Raw genomic sequence first — 25,120 nt, 5'->3', positions numbered from 1 at the left:
CCAGTGGGTCAGAAGTTTACAGACACTCAATTAGTATTTGGTAGCATTGCCTTTATATTCTTTAACTTGGGTAAAAATGTTTGGGTAGCCTTCCACAATAAGTTGGGTGAATTTTGGCCCATTCCTCCTGACAGAGCTGGTGTAACTGAGTCAGGTTTTGTAGGCCTCCTTGCTTGCACACACGTTTTCACACATTTTCTATAGGATTGAGGTCAGGGCTTTGTGATGGCCACTCCAATACCTTGACTTTGTTGTCCTTAAGCCATTTTGCCACAACTTCGGAAGTATGCTTGGGGTCATTGTCCATTTGGAAGACCCATTTGCGACCAAGCTTTAACTTCCTGACTGATGTCTTGAGATGTTGCTTCAATATATCCACATCATTTTCCGACCTCATGATGCCATCTATTTTGTGAAGTTCACCAGTCCCTCCTGCAGCAAAGCAATCCCACAACATGATAATGACACTCCCGTGCTTCACGACTGGAATGGTGTTCTTTGGCTTGCAAGCATCCCCCTTTTTCCTCCAAACATTACGATGGTGATTATGGCCAAACAGTTATATTTTTGTTTCATCAGACCAGAGGACATTTCTCCAAAAAGTATGATCTTGTGTGCAGTTGCAAACCGTAGTCTGGCTTTTTTATGGCGGTTTTGGAGCAATGGCTTCTTCCTTGCTGAGCTGCCTTTCAGGTTATGTCGATATAGGACTCATTTTACTGTGGCTATAGATACTTTTGTACCTGTGTCCTCCAGCATCTTCACAAGGTCCTTTGCTGTTGTTCTGGGATTGATTTGCACTTTTCGCACCAAAGTACGTTCATCTCTAGGAGACAGAACACGTCTCCTTCCTGAGCAGTATGACGTCTGCGAGGTCCAATGGTGTTTATACTTGCGTACTATTGTTTGTACAGATGAATGTGGTACCTTTGGAAATTGCTACCAAGGATGAACCAGACTTGTGGAGGTCTCCAATTTTTGGTGGATTTCTTTTGATTTTCCATGATGTCAAGCAAAGAGGCAATGAGTTTGAAGGTAGGTCTTGAAATACATCCACAGGTACACCTCCAATTGATTCAAATTATGTCAATTCGCCTATCAGAAGCTTCTAAAGCCATGGCATAATTTTCTGGAATTTTCCAAGCTGTAAAAGCACAGTCAACTTAGTATATGTAAACTTCTGACTCACTGCAATTGTGAAACAGTGAATTAATTATAAGTGAAATAATCTGTCTGTAAACAATTATTGGAAACATTGCTTGTGTCTTGCACAAAGTAGATGTCCTAACCGACTTTCCAAAACTACATTTTGTCAATAAGACATTTGTGGAATGGTTGAAAAACGAGTTTTAATGACTCCAACCAAAGTGTATGAAAACGTATCACTTCAATTGTAGATGTAGGTAGAGTTATTAAATTGACTATGCATAGATGAAACCAACAGAGAGTGGCAGCGGTGAAAAAGAGGAGAGGGGGGGCATAGACGTATTAATGTGTCTAAAAGATCCAAAATGTCCCAGATAATATGCAAATCATGTTAAATAGTTATATTTTCCATCAGTGCAGCAAGCTCTATCAAGTACTGTTGAAAGTCTATTTGATCTGTGGGTATATGTCGACACCTAGTGTCCGTAAGGTTGATTTCTCCCTAACCATCATTTTTATCTTCCCCTGGCTGTTCACTGTTGTGAGTGCTATATTACATAATGTTGCCCATGCGCAAAAGCGCCATGTTGGAGGAAATTGCTGGGAACGAGAAGCGCTGATACAAATCCGTGTTTTGTTATCCAATTTATCTGATGTTTATCTACGTTTATTTTGAAATTCAAATGATTTCCTTATGTTATTTTAAATGATCGAACAAAGAAGCACGGACGATCAGCACAATTCGAGCGCAAATGCAAGAGCAGAAATACCGCGTTTGCAGGGTATGTGAATGAGGCCGAGACGGGAGGCTAGCGTAGTTTGGGAAGCTAGTGCAGCCTGCCTACCAGCTAGCCAGCGAAATAGCTTAATCGACGGGCTTAAACTGCTTTTGATTAATATCAGGCAAAATAACAGTGGATAGTTAGCTAACGTTAGCTATGTTATCAAGACCATGTGAACATTTGGACTGAGAATAACAGCTAATTTCTGTTGACATCTTCGTTTTGAGAAGCCAAAGCCAGCACGTTAGCTAACTGGTTGTAGCAACAATAGCATCTTGTGACCGACTACCAGATAATGTTTTATTATTGTGCATTGGGTTACTTTAGTTACCGTAACTAGCTACTGTTGAAATAGCTGACTAAACTCCACTCCGTGGCAGTTGATCAGAAGCATCCTTCACCGTGGAGTTTAGTCCGCTAATTTAGCTGTAATGTTAGACGTGATTTGACCCAAGTCGGCCACAATAGTAGTTTTGACCTATGTGATGCTAGACACAATAAGGATTAGTCACTGGAATTTGTGGTTGCCTTCAAAATACGTTCCCTCCATTTGAAGGTGATGCAAGTGGATACAAATAGTGGAATCGTTGCACATTTGATCTAGATAATGTTAAACAAGTTTGGAATGTTGCCATATAAATTGAACAAAAGATAATTACATAATTTGACTTAGAAAAACGAATGTTGAAATCACACTGTGGCTATATTAGACATCAGAATTCCCTTACAAAAAAGATTGCACTTAGAGTATGAGTATACTCCGAGTATGTTGCAAATACTGCATCATAAATATAAATATGTGTAACTGCAGTTACAGTTCAGTATAACTGCAATTACTGCTTCCAAAATACCACTGTCGACTGCTGTTACTGCATTTTTACCGCAGTTTCAAAACTGCCATCTCTTTTGTAAGGGTTGAATTGGGGGCATACTTATATTTCACTGTACAGTACATTTTAATGACCAAAGACATTACATTTCTACCTTTTTAGATTTTGTGGCATAGAGAAAGTTGACATATCAGACAAGAGGAGGTGATATAAATAATAATCTGAGCAAAGGATAATGTTTTGGGATTTTCACCCTCCAAACATCATTTCCTAAAGATCTTAGTGATGAAATGCCTATGTATGTTATGTTGTAAATGTGAACATGAATTAATGCCCCCATTTCTGATTACTCTGATGTGTTTCTTGAGATGTCCTCATTGTGGTTTTACAGACGTGTTTAATACGTTTTATGTACACACCTTTTATTAGAATATATATGAAATGCACATTGTTATATTTGGTAGCACTTTTTTCCCCCTCGACTCGAACCTCATTCGATGCATTGGAACAGATGTGTGTGGAGCTATGTCTACATAAGGGTGCACATTTTAAACTCACAAAAGCTCTAAGGAAGGCCCTCGAGTCCGATAGTATCACTGCTCTTTAATAAGCTTTACCTATCGAGAGCGGTGTGTGGGGTTCTTTTTTCTTATGCGATATTGGTCAAATACACTGAACAAAAATCTAAATGCAACATGCAAGAATTTAAAATATGTTACTGAGTTACAGTTCATATAAGAAAATCAGTCAATTGAAATAAATTCATTAGGCCCTGGGAATACAGATATGTTGGTCACAAATACCTTTAAAAAAAAAGTCAGTATCTTTAATGGAAGCTCGAAGTTGCTGGATATTGGCGGGAACTGGAACACACTATTGTACACGTCAGTCCAGACCATCCCAAACATGCTCAATGAGTTATATGTCTGGTGAGTATGCAGGCAATGGAAGAACTGGGACATTTTCAGCTTCTAGGAATTGTGTACAGATCCTTGTGACATGGGGCCGTGCATTATCATGCCGAAACATGAGGTGATAGCGGCGGATGAATGGCATGACAATGGGCCTCAGGATCTCGGCACTATCTATGTGCATTCAAATTGCAATCAATTAATATGCAATTGTATTCATTGTCCTTAGCTTATGCCTGCCAATACCATAACCCCACCACCATGGGGCACTCTTATTCACAACGTTGGCATCAGCAAACCGCTCGCCCACATGACTCGATACACGCTGCCTGCCATTTGCTCGGTACAGTTGAAGCCGGGATTAATCTGTCAAGAACACACTTCACCAGGGTGCCAGTGGCCATCTAAAGTGTTTGCCCACTGAAGTAAGTTACGACGCCAAACTGCAGTTAGGTCAAGCCCCTGGTGAGGACACTGAGCACACAGATGAGCTTCCCTGAGATTTCTGACAGTTTGTGCAGAAATTCCCAAGTTGTGCAAACCCACAGTTTCATCAGCTGTCCGGGTGGCTGGTCTCAGACAATCCCGCATGTGAAGAAGCCGGACTTGGGGGTCATGGGCTGGCGAGGTTACACGTGGTCTGCGGTTGTGAGGCCTATTGGATGTACTGCCAAATTCTCTAAAAAGATGTTGTAGGTGGCATATGGTAGAGAAATTAACATTAAATTCTCTGGCAACAGCTCTGGTGGACATTCCTGAATTCAGCATGCCAATTGCGCGCTCCCTCAATTGGAGAGATCTGTGGCATTGTGTTGTCACAAAACTTCACATTTTAGACTGGCCTTTTATTGTCCCCAGCACTTGATATGCCACACCTGTTAGGTGGCTGGATTATCTTGGCAAAGGAGAAAAGCTCACTAACAGGGATGTAACCAAATTTGTGTTCAAAATTTGAGAGAAATAAGCTTTTTGTGCATATGGAACATTTCTGGGATCTTTTTTTTCATGTAAAGTGTTGGTTTCATGTTGCGTTTATATTTTTTGTTCAGTGTATGTACAGTGCCATAATAACCCACTCTTGTCCTCTTTTTCCCTTAATCCTAGCCCTTGAAGCGGTGGGTTTTGGGGGCACAGCAAGTGTGACTATCCATTTAATTTTGTTCTGGGATGACTTGGACAACTGGACAACCAGAGTGACAGTGACTGGAGAGGAAACAAACACCCTCTCATATCGAAATCTTTCTTATGCGTTGCTCCACACTATAAACAAGACAAAACAGCAACATTTATAGTTTGGAGAAATTTATTTATTGCCTATACGGAGTAGTATACTCTAGTGGTCCTCAGGATGTCTATCACCAACATGCCTACGAGTAACGACGCTTGCCTGAGCATTGTACACAGCTTGATGTGTCATAGGCAAGGGGCAGAGAGTGAGACCTTTGCCAAGCGAGCAATAGAAAGTCTAGTGAAAAAGCTGAAGGAGAAGAAGGATGAACTGGACTCCCTTATCACAGCCATCACCACCAATGGAGCTCACCCCAGCAAGTGTGTCACCATCCAGCGGACTCTGGATGGCCGCCTGCAGGTAGGGAGTACACCACTATCTGGGGATCAAGGGTGTATTTACTAGTGCACACCGAAGCAAAACATGTAGTAACAGAAAATGTTTTGCAACCAAAACGATCCTTTGTCATTGTTCAAGTTAGTCCCGTTTGCTTCTTTGGTTCTTAGTGAACCTAGTGAATACACCCCTGGGATAAGCGGCAAAGGTTAAAATGGTGAGATGAGATGGCATTATGAGTGGGGATCTTGTAAAGGTGAAAAGTATAGGGTATGAGACCTGTTAGCACTTTTGGGTGAAGAAGAAAGTATTTATTTAGTTAAATCAATGGGTTTAATTTTATGTTCTCAGGTAGCAGGGCGTAAAGGGTTCCCCCACGTGATCTACACTCGGTTGTGGAGATGGCCCGATCTGCATAAAAATGAACTGAAGCATGTCAAATACTGCCAGTTTGCGTTTGACCTGAAGTGTGACAACGTCTGCGTGAACCCCTACCACTATGACCGGGTGGTGTCTCCGGGTATTGGTGAGTGCACTGATGCCTCTGGGGTTAGTTTATTTTTATTACTGTTTAACTCTTTTGAGTGATCTTTTTCATTTTATTTCACAGACCTATCAAGCTTGACTCTTACCAGCACAGGTAAGTTACCTCCGTTTTGATAGTTGTATACTTTTTTAACGGAATTATCTTCTGTTAATGTATGTTTTGTTTGTTGTTGACTTGTATCATGACTGCTGCTCTCTATGTGCTCTCAGCTACCAGCCTGGGACTGATGGTTAAAGATGAGTACGACTTTGACGGCCAGCCCCAGCTGCCCCCCATGGACGGGGGTCACTCCCTCCAAACCATCCAGCATCCTCCCTCCAGCCGAGTTGGGCCCCCCTCGGAGCCCTTCAGCACCGCTGGCCTGCTGCCCCTCGCTGATGCCTGCACCACCTCCGCCTTCCCCAGCATCTCTGTTGGATCTGGAAGTGAGGGCCTACTCCACCACCCTATCTACTTTATCTCCCCTAATTTTATGGCTCTTTGTATCCTCCTCACCCAAATCATTAGAGGTCATAGGCAAGGTTTGGGTGGTATATTTGGCTACAGCTTATCTACTTGTGGCTTGTTGACAGAAGAGGACAACACCCCTAAATTAGTCATCTCACAGTAATGTCAAACTCATTTTGTTGCCCACCTGTGGTCACTTTCTCTTTTCCCGCTAGTTGGCTATTATTTACACCCCGACTTTCCCAGACCCTCTTTGAAATGTATCGCAGCTTATTTACTAGCTGTATGGACAGTGTCGAAGTGTGGCTCTCCCTACAATTCTCATCTGGAAGAATCCACCTGTGCCCTTACAGATGCCACCTCCACCTGGACGAGAAACAGCAGCTTCATGCCCAACATGCCTCACCATCAGAATGGGCACCTGCAACACCACCCACCCATGCCTCATCCAGGGCACTACTGTGAGTCCATGCCACCATCAAGATTACTCTCTGTAGTAGTAGAACATGCATTTCACTTTTAGAACATATAATGCCCGCAACTCAGAACTGGGTTGAAGGAGTTACGTTCCAAGATTTAACATTGCTGCTTTCATGTCACCTTCGTAGGGCCTGTGCACAACGAGCATGGCTTCCAGCCCCCCATATCCAACCATCCAGGTAAGTGAAGTACAACACCTATATTCACCCGACAAGATGTTAAGAGTGCCATAAGTGGGTCTGGAGAGGACTGAGTTTGGGGTGTTGTTGCTGTGGTCTGTTGCAGCGCCCGATTACTGGTGCTCCACCGCTTACTTTGAGATGGACGTGCAGGTGGGCGAGACCTTCAAGGTGCCCTCCACTTGCCCTGTCGTGACCGTGGATGGCTACGTGGACCCTTCGGGTGGAGACCGCTTCTGTCTGGGCCAGCTGAGCAACGTGCACCGGACAGAGGCCATTGAAAGAGCCAGGTACGGCGTCCCAGCCTACTACCCCCCCTTACCGTTTAACTATGATGAGCTTCTAGCTCTGAATGGAGGTGAATTCATGACATTGCCAGAAGAGTATTTGGTCACCCCACTGATAATAACTGCTGTTTTTTTTTCACTTCAAGGCTCCACATCGGGAAGGGAATCCAGCTGGAGTGCAAAGGTGAAGGGGATGTGTGGGTTCGTTGCCATAGCGACCACGCAGTGTTTGTGCAGAGCTACTACCTGGACAGGGAAGCCGGCCGTGCCCCCGGCGACGCCGTGCACAAGATCTACCCCAGCGCCTACATCAAGGGAGGTCCCAACTCCTCTGTTTGCTTAGCTTTACCAATGTGTTCATTGTGTTGTTATCCACCCCCTGGTGTCCAAGCTGTGAATTGCATGTCGCTGGTAGTAAATGTACACTACATGACCAAAAGTATGTGGACACCTGCTCGATTATCTCATTCCAAAATCATTGGTATTAATATGGAGTTGGCCCCCCTTTGCTGCTATAACAGCCTCCACTTTTCTGGGAAGGCTTTCCACTAATGTTGGAACATTGCTGCGCTTCCTTCAATTCAGTCACAAGAGCATTAGTGAGGTCAGGCACTGATGTTGGGTGATTATGCCTGGCTTGCAGTCGGCGTTCCAATTCATCCCAAAGGTGTTAGATGGGGTTGAGGTCAGGGCTCTGCAGGCCAGTCAAGTTCTTCCACACCGATCTCAACAAACCATTTCTGTATGGACCTCGCTTTGTGCACGTGGGCATTGTCATGCTGAAACAGGAAAGGCCTTCCCCAAACTGTTGCCAGAAAGTTGAAGCACAGAATATTCTAGAATGTTATTGTATGCTGTAGTGTTAAGATTTCCCTTCACTGGAACTAAGGGGCCTAGGTCGAACCATGAAAACCAGCCCCATACCATTATTCATCCTCCACCAAACTTTACAGTTGCCACTATGCATTGGGGCAGGTAGCGTTCTCCTGGCATCCACCAAACCCATATTCATCCGTCGGACTCCCAGATGGTGAAACATAATTCATCACTCCAGAGAAAGCATTTTCATTGCTTCTGAGTCCAATGGCAGCGAGCTTTACACCACTGCATCGCGCATGGTGATCCTAGCATTGTGTGCGACTTCTCAGCCATGGAAACCCATTTCATGAAGCTCCCGACTAACAGTTATAGTGCTGATATTGCTTCCAGAGGCAGTTTGAAACTCGGTTGAAACTTGTTGAAACCGAGGACAGACGATTTTTACACGCTATGCGCTTCAGCACTCAGCGGCCACATTCATTGAGCTTGTGTGGCCTACCACTTCTACGGCTGAGCGGTTGTGGTTCCGAGATGTTTCCACTTCACAATAACAGTATTCCCAGTTAATGGGGCAGCTCTACCATGGCAGAAATTTGACGAACTGACTTGTTGGAAAGGTGGCAATGTTTGTCTATGGTGATTGTATGGCTGTGTTCTTGATTTTCTACACCTGTCAGCCACGGGTGTGGCTGAAGTAGTCTAATTCACTAATTTGAAGGGGTGTCCACATACACTATATATATATATGTTGGTTTTTGTTTGTTCCCCTTCCCAGGTGTTTGACCTGCATCAGTGCCACAGGCAAATGCAGCAGCAGGCAGCGACGGCGCAGGCGGCAGCCGCAGCTCAGGCTGCCTCTATTGCTGGGAACATTTCTGGGCCGGGCTCCGTGGGAGGCATCGCTCCCGCCATCAGTAAGCAGCACAACACTTCCCTCCTTTGAGCAACACGCACATACTCCCACAGACAGAACACTTGGCTGCTATTGACTCGCACACAACTTCAAACCTGTTACATCACTCACACCACTTTTCTAATAGATATATACAATGCTCACATAGCCCATTCTAAAGTAATTTACGAATTATCACATCAAAATGCAGCATCGGTCAGTCATTGACGATCCGTAGGAATCCATACCAGTTCTGTAGTTCAGATACCTCATCAGTGTGGATGTATACTGTTGAGACGGAGGGAGGAGGGGAGGTATATTAATGTAATGGAACCCAACTCGGGCTCACTCTCTCCTCACCCAGGCCTTTCGGCAGCAGCCGGCATTGGTGTGGACGACCTGAGGAGACTGTGCATCCTGCGCATGAGCTTTGTCAAGGGCTGGGGTCCCGATTACCCCCGGACGAGTATCAAGGAGACCCCCTGCTGGATTGAGATCCACCTACACCGCGCCCTCCAGCTACTGGACGAGGTGCTGCACACCATGCCCATCGCTGACCCCCAACCCTTGGACTGAACCACCAGACTGACCCCTCCCCTGTGACACTTCAGTATGAGAGAACTTGGAATAAGGCGGGGTAGGGGACAGGAGAGACGCCCTGTTTAGCTATACAAGTAAACAAATACTTGTTTCTCTCTATAGGTCGTTCCTCTTCTTTTTGCCTTCATATTGTCAAGTACGTCCAGGTCAGGACAGAGGCTCTGATGAAGAAAGGGGGCTACTCTTCTCAATCGCCCTGGTGCCCTTCACCAGTGATCCCATCTGGGTAACCTATGCAGTGTTTTCCACAAGCACATGGAGTATTCAGCCAAATAGAAAAAGTAGCCAGCCAGGCTCCCCTGGATTTTATTTTGCAGAACAAGCTCTATTTTGGTGGTCTCTGATACATTCTAATGCCTTGATTTCATACAAAATACACAGCAAAATTATTGCATACTTTGAGGTTACCTCCCAGATTGGAAAAGTGTTTATAATTTAAATGACTGAATTTAAGTATTGTTAGTTGTTTAGGATATCGATCATATGATCAGGACTATTTTCTAAGTAAGAACATAAAACCTCTCAACATTTAACCTGCTTTCTCTTGAGTTTAAAGTATTTTACTGCAAGATATGAATTGCCACAATTGTTTGTTCTTCAGATTATATTTTATTAAAACAGAAAAACGAAGTAAATAGCCCATTTAAAAAAATATATAAATTAAAGGTTAAATGCCAAATTAAACAAATGTGTTGAGCACTTTTGTCAAATTACAAAATAGGTCTCTAAAATGAACAACACGCTCAATTAAGTTCTGGGTCCATAGGTGTTCAGAGAAGAGAGAGACAAGATAAGTTACTGAAAGAATTTCAACAAGTGTTAAACTATCTTTGTGAATTGCAGTATGTAATTTATAGTAAAACTCAATAGTTAACCTAATGTCAGTTTGTGACAAGATAAGCTAGTATAGTTTAGATAATCATTGTACCATCTAAACCGCTCTGAAATCTAATTTCCATGACCATAAATATTATTTCAGCTGTTCGAAAACTAATCTTAATGGGAACCATCTTCCACTTCTGAGACCTTTTTTTAAATGGATTTTTTTATAAACCCCCCCTCGGAGAAGACATCTTTTTTTGTTTTTACAGGTTTTCTTCTACATTTATACAGTGCTTTCATAAAGTATTCAGACCCCTTGACTTTTCCCACATTTTGTTACATTACAGCCTTATTCTAAAATGGATAAAATAAAAAAAATCAGCAATCACCAAAGCAAAAAACACATTATACCAATTGTATCAAAAAACCAAAATACATTCACATAAGTATTCAGACCCTTTGCTATGAGACTAGAAATTGAGCTCAGATGCATCTTATTTCTGTTTTTATTTTACCAGGCAAGTCAGTTAAGAACAAATTCTTATTTTCAATGACGGCCTAGGAACAGTGGGTTAATTGCCTGTTCAGGGGCAGAACGACAGATTTGTACCTTGTCAGCTCGGGGGTTTGAACTTGCATACTTCCGGTCACTAGTCCAACGCTCTAACCACTAGGCTACCCTGCCACCCCATTGATCATCCTTGAAGTTTGAAAGGCACACACCTGCCTATATAAGGTCCCACAGTTGACAGTGCATGTCAGTGCAAAAACCAAGCCATGAGGTCAAAGGAATTGTAGAGCTCAGAGAGGATTGTGTAGGGCGGCAAGCTGAGATCTACTGCTCAGATTTTCTTTTCACATTAACCTCACACAAACAGTTTTGTAGGAATGAGGTTTGGGCAGTAAGCCTAATATATTATCACAGCATACTGGCTATATGATTGGCCTGCCAATATTGTTAATCAGACCATATTATATTTCAAAACTCAAGCTTTGTTAACAAAATAGATCAGTTGGTTTAGCACTTGTGAGGCACTGTGGAGCATGAATTGAAATAATTGGCTTTTTTATTTTACTGGACTGATGGAACCTGCATCTGATGGTCGAGGTCAAATCACAACGTCAGTGATCTTCAGGTCGAAAAGTCGGAGCTCTAGAAAGATGCCCAAGTTTCCGACTTGGAATTCGGAGTTGGATGACCGTACTGAACGATTTTTCCCAACTGCCTCTCGCTCCCTCCCTTTCCTCCAGTGAGACTGACCAGAGAGGGGACACAGTCTTCCACCTGATGGCGAAACTCGAGTCGCATCGCATCTGCCTCATTCACAAATTCATGTTGTTCCTATGACCAGAGAAAGTAAAATTCCTTCAAATTAAAATCGACACGAGCTGCTAATAATAATAAGACGCAGGGCTATCGATGCTTGGCTACTCATTCGTTGCAGCTGCAGCACGAGCGAAATACGGAGAAGTGCATTTTGTAAGTGTTGAATAAAAACAGTGACAGTGCTGAATATAAACTTAAACATGAACTCACTCATAAAAACAGCAGCTCTTTGCTGTATTCGTTGACAGTCTCTCTGTGTTCATGGTTTTAAAAGTGATTAAATCTTACGTAGGCTAGTAGCCTATTAAACTTGGCTGTGGCCAGGGTCATGGAAGCTCTGTAGCCACCTTGAGCTATCTGAATGGGCAGCGCAGTAGGTGCACTCGATTTAGTCACAGATTCGTCAGTCTGCAGAGTAGGCAGTGTTTGTCTCATGGGAACACTTTGCTTACCTGGTGCGCAGGACTTTTGAATCAAGTGCACCTATCTGTGAGCTGCTCTGACAGCTGGTGCTTAAAGTTAGAGAGGGAGACATGAGTCACCAGCTTCAGTGATTTTTGCAATTCGTTCCAATCATTGGCAGCAGAGAACTGGAAGGAAAGGCGGCCAAAAAAGGAATTGGCTTTGGGGGTGACCAGTGAAATATACCTGCTGGAGTGGGTGCTACGGGTGGGTGCTGCTATAGTGACCAGTGAGCTGAGATAAGGCGGGGCTTTATAGATGACATGGAGCCAGTGGCGATGAATATGAAGCGAGGGCCAGCCAACGAGAGCAAACAGGTCGCAGTGGTGGGTAGTATATGGGGCTTTGGTGATCATGAAGGAAGGGGTTTTAACATCTTACGGATCCGCCCCTTTTTTCAATATTCGCCTAAAATGACATTCCAAAATCTAACTGCCTGTAGCTCAGACCTTGAAGCAAGGATATGCATATTCTTAGTACCATTTGAAAGGACAAACTTTGATGTTTGTGGAAATGTGAAAGGAATATAGGAGAATATAATACAGTAGATCTGGGAAACGATACAAAGAAAAAACCAACCGGTCTTTTGTATTATTTTTGTACCATCATCTTTGAAATGCTGCTTTGGCAGCAGCTAATGGGGATCCATAATAAATACAAATAGACTGTTCTCTCTGCTACCGCATGGCAAGCGGTACCGGAGCGCCAAGTCTAGGGCCAAAAGGCTTCTCAACAGCTTTTACCCCCAAGCCATAAGACTCCTGAACAGGTAATTAAATGGCTAACCGGACTATTTGCATTGTGTCCCGTCACCCGTCACCCCCCAACAACCCCTCTTTTATGCTGCTGCTACTCTCTGTTTACCATCTATGCGTAGTCACTAACTATACCTACATGTACAAATTACCTTAATTAGCCCAACTAACCCCCCCCCCCCCCCCCCCCCCCCCCCCCGCACATTAACTCTGTACCGGTACCACCTTGTTGGTTAGGGCTTGTAAGTAAGAATTTCACTGTAAGGCATACACCTGTTGATTTCGGCGCACGTGACAAATAAACTTTGATTTGATTTGAACCACTTATGAAGAAATTGCCTGTAATATCCAAGGGATACCGTTAGACTGAAAAGTGGTCCTCTGTAGCTCAGTTGGTAGAACATTGCACTTGCAATGCCAGAATATTGGGTTTGATTTCCAGGACCACCCATATGTAAAATGTATGCATTCATTACTGTAAGTTTGGAAAAAAAGTGTCTGCTACATGGCACATATTATTATTATTATTATTATTATTATTATTAAATGAAGTCAAGACATTTGAGAGCATCTCAACATGTCTATTATCTGCCAAGTTTCCATGCCAAATGTTATTTGTCATCAAACTGATTTATTTGATTATTAGTTGAAAGGTTGCCCAATAGCCCAAATGTTTTTCAAAATTAAGTGTTAAGTAATGGGCCATAGAGCCAAGATGTGCCACACCTATTGAAACCGAGGGCGCTCGTTCCCCTACAATTTGATCAATATTTATTATAAAACTATACAATACAAATACAGAATTGATACCATTAGTGACCTCTTAAAACAATTGGTGCATAATGCCACTGCCTAGAGCCATATAAGCACTCTCATGTAGATGGGAAAGAGTAGAACGTCTTGAAATGCCTGCAGTATCTATGGTGTTGTTATTAATTATACCCAGCGGGCAAAACTGGTTGCAACAACATCATTATGACGTCTTTTATGAAATCATGGTCAAGTTGAATACTAGTTGTATTAGAACGTTTTTGTATCGCTGTTTAGCAACCAGAAACATGTATCTTTATCTTGTTGTAACCTGGTTATCTGACCAAATGAAAATATGATGGAATCCCCACAATGTCTTGATCTCATCATGAGAAAGACATCTTTACCTGCTTGTAACAGTGATCAGTTGGTTGTAAAGTGTGCCCACTGGGTATTTTGCTTCAGGTGGGATGTACAAGTGACAACAGGAAGAACTGACAAATCCACTGACTCCCAAACAGATGTGGTTCGAAAGAAAATATTTTCAATTTTTTGGATTCAGAAAAAAACACTGTGCTCTTAAAGTTACATCAGAATGTGCATACTTCAGTGGTTCTTCCTGTGTAATCTCCTCTCCAACTTCAGTATATCCCGCTCTCTCTGTCTCTTTTCCACTCTGGCCAGAGTTTGTTGCACATTCTTGCAAGGCACCTCTGTTTTAGATCTATGCAAAAGGGAGAGAGAAACAAAAGACAGCAACATGTTCATACCATGTATAGCTAACTAATAACTCATTTTGAAAGAAGAAAAAAAGAAAATCAACTCATAGAATAGTTTGCTCTAAAATATGAACATTTGTACTGTAAATCAGTTCTGGCACCTTTTTTATTCCTCTTCAAGCATTACTGAATGTCAGAATTAGAGGCTTAGAAATAAATTCCATTTCAGTATTGGGTCAGTATTTCAGTGACATTGATGTTTGGGCCTTTCTTTTATTGAAATGGTATAAAATGTTATATTCAGAAAATACACTGCTCAAAAAAATAAAGGGAACACTAAAATAACACATCCTAGATCTGAATGAATGAAATATTCTTATTAAATACTTTTTTCATTACATAGTTGAATGTGCTGACAACAAAATCACACAAACATTATCAATGGAAATCAAATTTATCAACCCATGGAGGTCTGGATTTGGAGTCACACTCAAAATTAAAGTGGAAAACCACACTACAGGCCGATCCATCTTTGATGTAATGTCCTTAGATCAAGTCAAAATGAGGCTCAGTAGTGTGTGTGGCCTCCACGTGCCTGTATGAACTCCCTACAATGCCTGGGCATGCTCCTAACTCCGTCTCATGCTACCACTAGAGTGAAAGCACCGCCAGCATTCAAAAGTGACCAAAACATCAGCCAGGAAGCATAGGAACTGAGAAGTGGTGTTTGGTCACCACCTGCAGAACCACTCCTTTTTTGGGGGTGTCTTGCTATAATTGCCTATAATTTCCACCTGTTGTCTATTCCATTTGCACAACAGCATGTGAAATTTATTGTCAATCAGTGTTGCTTCCTAAGTGGACAGTTTGATTTCACAGAAGTGTGATTGACTTGGAGTTACATTGTGTTGTTTAAGTGTTCCCTTTATTTTTTTGAGCAGTGTATATTGATCATGAAGGAAGGGGTTTTAATCCTCTTAAGGATCCGCCCCTTTTTTTACATTTTTGCCTAAAATGACATTCCCAAATCTAACTGCCTGCTCAGCTCAGCTCAGCAAGGATATGCATATTCTTAGTACCATTTGAAAGGAAACACTTTGAAGTTTATGGAAATGTGAAAGGAATGTAGGAGAATATAACACAAGACATCTGGAAAAAGATAATACCATTTTTTTTGGTTTTTTTTGTACCCTCATCTTTGAAATGCAAGAGAAAGGCCATAATGTATTATTCCAACCCAGGTGCAATTGAGATTTTGGTGACAAATGGCAGCAGTGTATTTACAACATTTTAGACTGATCCAATGAAACATTGTATTTATGTTCAAGATGTTGTACCAAGACTGCCCAAATGTGCCTAATTTGTTTATTAATAACTTTTCATGTTCAAAATTGTGCACTCTCCTCAAACAATCACATGTTATTATTTCACTGTAAAAGCTACTGTAAATTGGACAGAGCAGTTAGATTAACAAGAATTTAAGCTTTCTGCCAATATCAGATATGTCTATGTCCTGGGAAATTTTCTTGTCACTTACAAACTCATGCTAATCTCATTAGCATACGTTAGCTCAACTGTCCCGTGGAAGGGACACCGATCCCATAACAGTGCTGTTTGAGTTCCTAGGTTCCCATGTGGTAACACGCATCTTAATTAGCACTGTTTGTATGGGCAGGTTACACCACATCTGCCACAGTGATCCTCAACACCGAGGCCCCTCAGGGGTACGTGCTTAGTCCTCTTCTGTACTCCCTGTTCACCCAAGACTGCATGGCCAAGCATGACTCCAATATTAAGTTTGCTGGCGACACAACAGTGGTAGGCCTAATCACTGACAATGATGAGACAGCCTATAGCAGGCCTGGGCAAATATTTTCCATGGAGAGCCACATTAGAATATATTTTTGCCTTCGCCAGAATCACATTACAGGATTATACCACATGTGTATGATTGTGTTGACAGATATACACTGCTCAAAAAAATAAAGGGAACACTAAAATAACACATCCTAGATCTGAATGAATGAAATATTCTTATTAAATACTTTTTTCTTTACATAGTTGAATGTGCTGACAACAAAATCACACAAAAATGATCAATGGAAATCAAATTTATCAACCCATGGAGGTCTGGATTTGCATTCACACTCAAAATTAAAGTGGAAAACCACACTACCGGCTGGTCCAACTTTGATGTAATGTCCTTAAAACAAGTCAAAAAGAGGCTCAGTAGTGTGTGTGGCCTCCACGTGCCTGTATGACCTCCCTACAACGCCTGGGCATGCTCCCGATGGGGTGGCGGATGGTCTCCTGAGGAATCTCCTCCCAGACCTGGACTAAAGCATCCGCCAACTCCTGGACAGTCTGTGGTGGATGGAGTGAGACATGATGTCCCAGATGTGCTCAATTGGATTCAGGTCTGGGGAACGGGCGGGCCAGTCCATAGCATCAATGCCTTCCTCTTGCAGGAACTGCTGACACACTCCAGCCACATGAGGTCTAGCATTGTCTTGCATTAGGAGGAACCCAGGGCCAACCGCACCAGCATATGGTCTCACAAGGGGTCTCAGGATCTCATCTCGGTACCTAATGGCAGTCAGGCTACCTCTGGCGAGCACATGGAGGGCTGTGCGGCCCACCAAAGAGATGCCACCCCACACCATGACTGCCCCACCGCCAAACCGGTCATGCTGGAGGATGTTGCAGGCAGCAGAACGTTCTCCACAGCGTCTCCAGACTCTGTCACGTCTGTCAAATGTGCTCAGTGTGAACCTGCTTTAATCTGTGAAGAGCACAGGGCGCCAGTGGCGAATTTGCCAATCTTGGTGTTCTCTGGCAAATGCCAAACGTCCTGCACGGTGTTGGGCTGTAAGCACAACCCCCACCTGTGGACGTCGGGCCCTCATACCACCCTCATGGAGTCTGTTTCTGACCGTTTGAGCAGACATATGCACATTTGTGGCCTGCTGGAGGTCATTTTGCAGGGCTCTGGCAGTGCTCCTCCTTGCACAAAGGCGGAAGGTCCTGCTGCTGGGTTGTTGCCCTCCTACGGCCTCCTCCACATCTCCTGATGTACTGACCTGTCTCCTGGTAGCACCTCCATGCTCTGGACACTACGCTGACAGACACAGCAAACCTTCTTGCCACAGCTCGCATTGATGTGCCATCCTGGATGAGCTGCACTACCTGAGCCACTTGTGTGGATTGTAGACTGCGTCTCATGCTACCACTAGAGTGAAAGCACCGCCAGCATTCAAAAGTGACCAAAACATCAGCCAGGAAGCATAGGAACTGAGAAGTGGTCTGTGGTCCCCACCTGCAGAACCACTCCTTTATTGGGGGTGTCTTTCTAATTGCCTATAATTTCCACCTGTTGTCTATTCCATTTGCACAACAGCATGTGAAATTTATTGTCAATCAGTGTTGCTTCCTAAGTGGACAGTTTGATTTCACAGAAGTGTGATTGACTTGGAGTTACATTGTGTTGTTTAAGTGTTCCCTTTATTTTTTTGAGCAGTGTATATTGATCATGAAGGAAGGGGTTTTAATCCTCTTAAGGATCCGCCCCTTTTTTTACATTTTTGCCTAAAATGACATTCCCAAATCTAACTGCCTGCTCAGCTCAGCTCAGCAAGGATATGCATATTCTTAGTACCATTTGAAAGGAAACACTTTGAAGTTTATGGAAATGTGAAAGGAATGTAGGAGAATATAACACAAGACATCTGGAAAAAGATAATACCATTTTTTTTTTTTTTTTTTGTACCCTCATCTTTGAAATGCAAGAGAAAGGCCATAATGTATTATTCCAACCCAGGTGCAATTGAGATTTTGGTGACAAATGGCAGCAGTGTATTTACAACATTTTAGACTGATCCAATGAAACATTGTATTTATGTTCAAGATGTTGTACCAAGACTGCCCAAATGTGCCTAATTTGTTTATCAATAACTTTTCATGTTCAAAATTGTGCACTCTCCTCAAACAATCACATGTTATTCTTTCACTGTAAAAGCTACTGTAAATTGGACAGAGCAGTTCGATTAACAAGAATTTAAGCTTTCTGCCAATATCAGATATGTCTATGTCCTGGGAAATTTTCTTGTCACTTACAAACTCATGCTAATCTCATTAGCATACGTTAGCTCAACTGTCCCGTGGAAGGGACACCGATCCCATAACAGTGCTGTTTGAGTTCCTAGGTTCCCATGTGGTAACACGCATCTTAATTAGCACTGTTTGTATGGGCAGGTTACACCACATCTGCCACAGTGATCCTCAACACCGAGGCCCCTCAGGGGTACGTGCTTAGTCCTCTTCTGTACTCCCTGTTCACCCAAGACTGCATGGCCAAGCATGACTCCAATATTAAGTTTGCTGGCGACACAACAGTGGTAGGCCTAATCACTGACAATGATGAGACAGCCTATAGCAGGCCTGGGCAAATATTTTCCATGGAGAGCCACATTAGAATATATTTTTGCCTTCGCCAGAATCACATTACAGGATTATACCACATGTGTATGATTGTGTTGACAGATATACACTGCTCAAAAAAATAAAGGGAACACTAAAATAACACATCCTAGATCTGAATGAATGAAATATTCTTATTAAATACTTTTTTCTTTACATAGTCGAATGTGCTGACAACAAAATCACACAAAAATTATCAATGGAAATCAAATTTATCAACCCATGGAGGTCTGGATTTGCATTCACACTCAAAATTAAAGTGGAAAACCACACTACCGGCTGGTCCAACTTTGATGTAATGTCCTTAAAACAAGTCAAAAAGAGGCTCAGTAGTGTGTGTGGCCTCCACGTGCCTGTATGACCTCCCTACAACGCCTGGGCATGCTCCCGATGGGGTGGCGGATGGTCTCCTGAGGAATCTCCTCCCAGACCTGGACTAAAGCATCCGCCAACTCCTGGACAGTCTGTGGTGGATGGAGTGAGACATGATGTCCCAGATGTGCTCAATTGGATTCAGGTCTGGGGAACGGGCGGGCCAGTCCATAGCATCAATGCCTTCCTCTTGCAGGAACTGCTGACACACTCCAGCCACATGAGGTCTAGCATTGTCTTGCATTAGGAGGAACCCAGGGCCAACCGCACCAGCATATGGTCTCACAAGGGGTCTCAGGATCTCATCTCGGTACCTAATGGCAGTCAGGCTACCTCTGGCGAGCACATGGAGGGCTGTGCGGCCCACCAAAGAGATGCCACCCCACACCATGACTGCCCCACCGCCAAACCGGTCATGCTGGAGGATGTTGCAGGCAGCAGAACGTTCTCCACAGCGTCTCCAGACTCTGTCACGTCTGTCAAATGTGCTCAGTGTGAACCTGCTTTAATCTGTGAAGAGCACAGGGCGCCAGTGGCGAATTTGCCAATCTTGGTGTTCTCTGGCAAATGCCAAACGTCCTGCACGGTGTTGGGCTGTAAGCACAACCCCCACCTGTGGACGTCGGGCCCTCATACCACCCTCATGGAGTCTGTTTCTGACCGTTTGAGCAGACATATGCACATTTGTGGCCTGCTGGAGGTCATTTTGCAGGGCTCTGGCAGTGCTCCTCCTTGCACAAAGGCGGAAGGTCCTGCTGCTGGGTTGTTGCCCTCCTACGGCCTCCTCCACATCTCCTGATGTACTGACCTGTCTCCTGGTAGCACCTCCATGCTCTGGACACTACGCTGACAGACACAGCAAACCTTCTTGCCACAGCTCGCATTGATGAGCCATCCTGGATGAGCTGCACTACCTGAGCCACTTGTGTGGATTGTAGACTCCGTCTCATGCTACCACTAGAGTGAAAGCACCGCCAGCATTCAAAAGTGACCAAAACATCAGCCAGGAAGCATAGGAACTGAGAAGTGGTCTGTGGTCCCCACCTGCAGAACCACTCCTTTATTGGGGGTGTCTTTCTAATTGCCTATAATTTCCACCTGTTGTCTATTCCATTTGCACAACAGCATGTGACATTTATTGTCAATCAGTGTTGCTTCCTAAGTGGACAGTTTAATTTCACAGAAGTGTGATTGACTTGGAGTTACATTGTGTTGTTTAAGTGTTCCCTTTATTTTTTTGAGCAGTGTATCTACTGTAAATCACATATAGATATGCTACTTATTTTACTTTTTTAACATGCACAGAAAGAAACCACATCCATGTTCTCTATTTGGTAGGTATTTTCATTATTAAACATGCAATGTATTACACATAGAGAAAAGTACACTGTGAATTCAGCACCACGGACAGAACTCTTGTTAATGGGTATGCACAAAAACACAGTCTCTGATGGGCATTGACTAGAGCAGACTAGAGCAGTGAAGTCAGGTATATTATCTGACGTCACTATGCGCAGAAATGCTGAGAGTTGAGAGTCAGTAAGAGAGGATCTGTGCCTTGACTTGTTATATTTCTTTACTGAAAATGTCTGTTCACATACCTAGGTTGACCCAAACAGTACAAACAGCTTATGAGCATGACTCCTAATCTTTGGAAAGTTTTGTTCATCGAGAGATGCATAGAACCTTGTCAGTGACGTTGTTTTGAATAGTTCTCCAATCACTGCGTCAGACTGAAGAACGATAAGCTCAAGTTGCAGGTCAGTTGGAGCATTATCCACATTGAAGGTGAAAGGAGAGGAAACCAACAGTATGTCAATTTCCAACACTTTGAAATCCTCAAAACGACGAGAAAACTCACCGTTCAAAGCACACAGCAGCGATATATACTACTCCCGCTGGTCATCTGATAGGGAACAGACTAGTAGCGTCGGAAGGAGGGTGAGATTGTTGGCTTCTACTTGACGGGTCAGGAGGAGTCATTTTCAATTGAAGGCTTTGACATGGCTGTACATTTGATGTGCAAAAAGGCCCTTCCCTTGTAGTTTGGAATTTAGGGCCATGATGTCCACGGTGAAGGCAAAATCAGCCAACCATTCTCTATCTTGCAGTTGAGGGAATTCCACATATTTTCCTTTCATTTGCAAAAACTCAGCAATTTCCAACTTCAAGTCTCACTCCATTTTAAGCACCTTCCCCAAACTCAGCCATCTCACGTTTGTGTGGTAGGGGAGATCTGCATGACCTGACTCGGTCTCTTCCAACAGTGAGACAAACTGCCTGTAGTTTAAAGATTTTGCTCTTATGAAGTGTACCACTTTATTGACTGTATCCACAACATGGCTTATTTTCAGAACATATTTACAGAGCACCTCCTGATGAATAATGCAATGCAGGAAAATTATTTTCTGATCTGAGTTCAGCTCAGCTACTTGGTCTTGTAGCTTTTTCAAAAGGCCAATGTTCTCTCCTGAAAGTTTGGGCACCTATCAGTGGTCACACTGGATAACAGGCATGGGTCTCCAGATCCTCAAAAAGTTATACGGCTGCACCATCAAGAACATCTTGACCTGTTGCATCACCTTCTGGTATGGCAACTGCTCGGCATCTGGCAGTAAGGGTAGTGCGCACAGCCCAGTACATCACTGGGTCCAAGCTTACTGCTGTGATGGAAATTTTATGCATGTGCTTTTTCTTATAACTAATTTCTGTCTTCCATTCATGTGATGTTCTATAAACCAATTTCTGTGTTCACGCAAGTGACTGATTGAACGAATCCTCACTTATCACTAGCTGCAATTTGGCAGTACGCCCAAAATTATCTGTGTATAGCTGTATTTAAGCAAGCAGAGCTTCTGACAGACCGAAGTTCACATATGGTGCATTAAGTTTGTTGGAACCTCTCCAGTGAGCTGACAAATAAACAATGATTCATTTAAGATAGTCTTTGAGTGTCCCTGTGTAAGAATTTCCACAACACTGCCATCCAGGAATTATATACTAGACGGTGTCAGGGGAAGGCTCCAAAAATTGTCAAAGACTCCAGTTATAGACTGTTCTCTCTGCTACAGCACAGCAAGCGGAACCGTAGCACCAAGTCTAGGTCCAAAAGGCCCCTTAACAGCATCTGTCCCCAAGCTATAAGACTGATGAAGAATTAACCAAATGGACTATTTACATTGACCCCCCCCCCCCCTCTTTTTTTTTCTCTCTTTTTTTTACATTGCTGCTACTCGCTGTTCATTATCTATGCATAGTCACTTTTGAAACATAGGCGTCTATGATTGGTTCAGATTTGGTCTGGTACACTAATTATTAAAAAGTGTGACAACCAACCCCAGTCTCCCCTATGCATCTACAAAGGTATTAAAATATGTGTCTTATCCTTCCACTGTGTCCACATTATGGCTAGATCTCCCACATGACACCTTGACTTTGAAAAAATCTATTTTGGTTACTGAAGTGGATTTACACTCGGTTACAGAGTTACGGCAAAATAATTTGTTCATGTGTCCCTGATTTGTACTACATAGAAATGCATAATTATGGATACATATGTAATTATTTTCATGATGATGTATACTAAATTAGGTACACACAAAACTATGAAATAACATATATGGAAATGTAGTAACCAAAAAAAGTGTTTAAACAATTCTAAATATATTTTATATTTTCACACTCATAAGCTATTTTATATAATTAGCTTGTAAATAATTGTCTAGTTGTAAGTTTATTTTCCTGTAATAATGAATGCTATTTTTTCCCCCTTTATTTAACTATGCAAGCCAGTTAAGAACAAATTCTTATTTTCAATGACGGCCTAGGAACAGTGGGTTAACTGCCTGTCCAGGGGCAGAACGACAGATTTGTACCTATCAGCTCGGGGATTTGAACTTGCAACCTTTCGGTTACTAGTCCAACGCTCTAACCACTAGGCTACCCTGCCACCCCAGGGTAGCCTATGGACTTATTGATTGATGTGCAACATGGCAGGATGTTTACGTGAACACAGATTCCAGATAAGTCTTTGTGTGCATCCTTTGCTCATGTGTCTAGGGGTCTGACAACCAAAGTAGACTCCTTTGGTCTTCAAAAAGGACAACTTCTCTTGGTGTGGCATCTTGTTCAGTTCTGTGCATATGCCTAGACTGTGATCTCTTTGACAGAATGGACACTGCCTGAGTGGCACACAAGACGGATTGCCAACGCAGCTCTTCACTGTTTTCACAGCTAGTGTGACGCTGGTGGTAAAACCAAAACCACTTTTCCTCTCTTTCAGAACACTTGGCCATTGCTGAGGTGGGGGTTTTCCTCAGGTTTCCAAACACAGGATGTGATGCTATCCTGGCTTGGTTATCAACAAAGATAACCAGATCAGCAAAACTGGCTCTTCTTCCATTTCTCTCTTCTAGGTCATAAGCCTACCCTCTCCATTTTTCTTTCAACTTATATACAGCAACTGTGACACCATGGCTCTCAAATTTTATGGGCTGTCCATTTTCCTCCATATATATTGAACATTATCCATAGTGTTACAGCATCCATTGAGAAAAACTGCAAAAGCTTGTAGGGATTTGGAATCTTCAATCCTGATTGGCGGCCAGCTTAGAGCCTTCTCAATGTAAGCTGTGGCGATTCTATACGCATCTCTAAAGTGTTTTTTCAGAAGCCTTTTGGCGTCTGCATAACCTGTGTCAGCCTCCATATGTTGGCAACTGCTGACTAGATCTCTGGGTTGCCCCAAAAAGTACAGCCTGTCTTTACTGTTCTTGGTACTGTCTTCAATAGCATGTTCAAAGGCCCGCACAAAGAACCTGTAGTCTAGTGGGTCACCCTTAAACACTGGAAGGTGGTAATGAGCACAACCTTTGCTGCTTTACCAGCATTTCAGTGATAGCATTTTGGTGTAGTGTAATGTTGATCTGGGTTGATAGGCCTTCCTCCCCTAGTTGGAAGTTGCAGCTGTCTATCTTTTGGTCTTACAGCAGGATCTGCCTGTGTGTTGGTTGACCTACGATGAACAGAGCGGTATGTGGAGGTAGCACTTTGTTGCAACATACTACTTTGACCCGGGCCCTGTGAAGTATGCACAGATGTGGTGAACAATGGGAATCCCACGTCAGCCATGGTGTATGATTGTTTGCTATGGAGACCTGTGACAACCTGAGTGGTGGGCACCTCTTTTCATAGAGCAACCTTCCCTGAGGTGTCCTCAGGCATTCCCATTGCATTCATTCCATCATCTGATTTGTTTCCCATTCCTTGGGTAGCTTCATACTCATGGAATACATCCAACTTAGTACTGTTAGACAATATTTCAGCTTCAATCCTTAATTATTCCTTTTGTGCTTTGGGTTGAGCCTCCTGTTCCTCCAATGATGGTTTCCTTTTCAGTGCTTCAACTTGAACAAGTAAGGCTGCCTTTTCAGCTTTCAAATTGAGCCTGATAGAAGATGTGGTGGATTGTCCTGAGCGCCTGTTGTGTTGTGATCCATTTCCATGTCTTGATGAGATATTTGAGATGCTGACCCTTGGCTGGACCTCCTCATCAGTTTTGTTAGCCGCTGAGCATTGATGTGCTTCTTCCATGTGTCTACTGTGGCTGCAAAATTATCCAGTGTTGCTGCTTTCCGCCATACCATTGATCCTTTTCTGCCTATGTCAGCAGGTAACAAAGCCTTTATGAACCATTGAGAAACCAACTTTGAGAAATCAGTTTACATCTTTATGTCAACTAATTCAACATTTCCATTATCCCCCATAAACTGTGTGATATCATTTCTCGTTTTAGTAAGTTCACGGAACTTAGCACTTCTAGATCTTTTTTTAGTTTTGCAGTTTCCATAGTATTGTATTGTATTGTATGTAGGCACTTACAGTTGAAGTCGGAAGTTTACATTTAAAAGTCATTAAAACTTGTTTTTCAACCACTCCACACATTTTTTGTTAA

General features: G+C 43.0%; 2 protein-coding genes and 1 pseudogene across 2 annotated transcripts in view; 1 reads left to right on the top strand and 2 right to left on the bottom strand.

The window, feature by feature from the left end:
* Positions 1-1,681: 1,681 nt before the first annotated feature.
* LOC101268920 (SMAD family member 4) lies at positions 1,682-10,172 on the top strand. The gene is made up of 11 exons (XM_090190097.1): positions 1,682-3,687; positions 4,774-5,257; positions 5,585-5,759; positions 5,844-5,873; positions 5,990-6,205; positions 6,581-6,688; positions 6,836-6,886; positions 6,993-7,176; positions 7,320-7,566; positions 8,768-8,906; positions 9,249-10,172. Exons 2-11 carry the CDS (start codon positions 5,018-5,020, stop codon positions 9,458-9,460), a joined length of 1,602 nt encoding a protein of 533 aa, XP_090046223.1. The 5' UTR covers positions 1,682-3,687; positions 4,774-5,017; the 3' UTR covers positions 9,461-10,172.
* A 3,954-nt stretch (positions 10,173-14,126) lies between these two features.
* The window catches only part of hhla1 (HHLA1 neighbor of OC90), a 78,321-nt gene continuing 67,327 nt past the window's right edge, over positions 14,127-25,120 (bottom strand). The window contains exon 13 of the mRNA XM_090190098.1: positions 14,127-14,324. Coding sequence (XP_090046224.1) covers positions 14,242-14,324 — 83 coding nt within the window. The 3' untranslated portion in view covers positions 14,127-14,241. The remainder of the gene's footprint in view (positions 14,325-25,120) is intronic.
* Positions 20,706-24,759, bottom strand: LOC149979582 (general transcription factor II-I repeat domain-containing protein 2A-like; annotated as a pseudogene).

The sequence above is a fragment of the Oncorhynchus mykiss genome, chromosome 11 (assembly GCF_057628025.1).
Source record: "Oncorhynchus mykiss isolate SJ-2025 chromosome 11, ASM5762802v1, whole genome shotgun sequence".
Classification (NCBI taxonomy): Eukaryota; Metazoa; Chordata; class Actinopteri; order Salmoniformes; family Salmonidae; genus Oncorhynchus; species Oncorhynchus mykiss.
Note: the sequence above shows the minus strand (reverse complement) of the source record. Positions and strands in the feature narration are given on the sequence as shown.

What these genes read in the sequence shown, in the direction of transcription:
- LOC101268920 (XM_090190097.1), top strand. Translation starts at nt 5,018, where the DNA reads ATGTCTATCACCAACATGCCTACGAGTAACGACGCTTGCCTGAGCATT. An exon ending in GGTGGTGTCTCCGGGTATTG is followed by an intron (nt 5,760 to 5,843) that starts GTGAGTGCACTG and finishes TTTATTTCACAG; the next exon opens with ACCTATCAAGCTTGACTCTT. An exon ending in CCCCATATCCAACCATCCAG is followed by an intron (nt 6,887 to 6,992) that starts GTAAGTGAAGTA and finishes GGTCTGTTGCAG; the next exon opens with CGCCCGATTACTGGTGCTCC.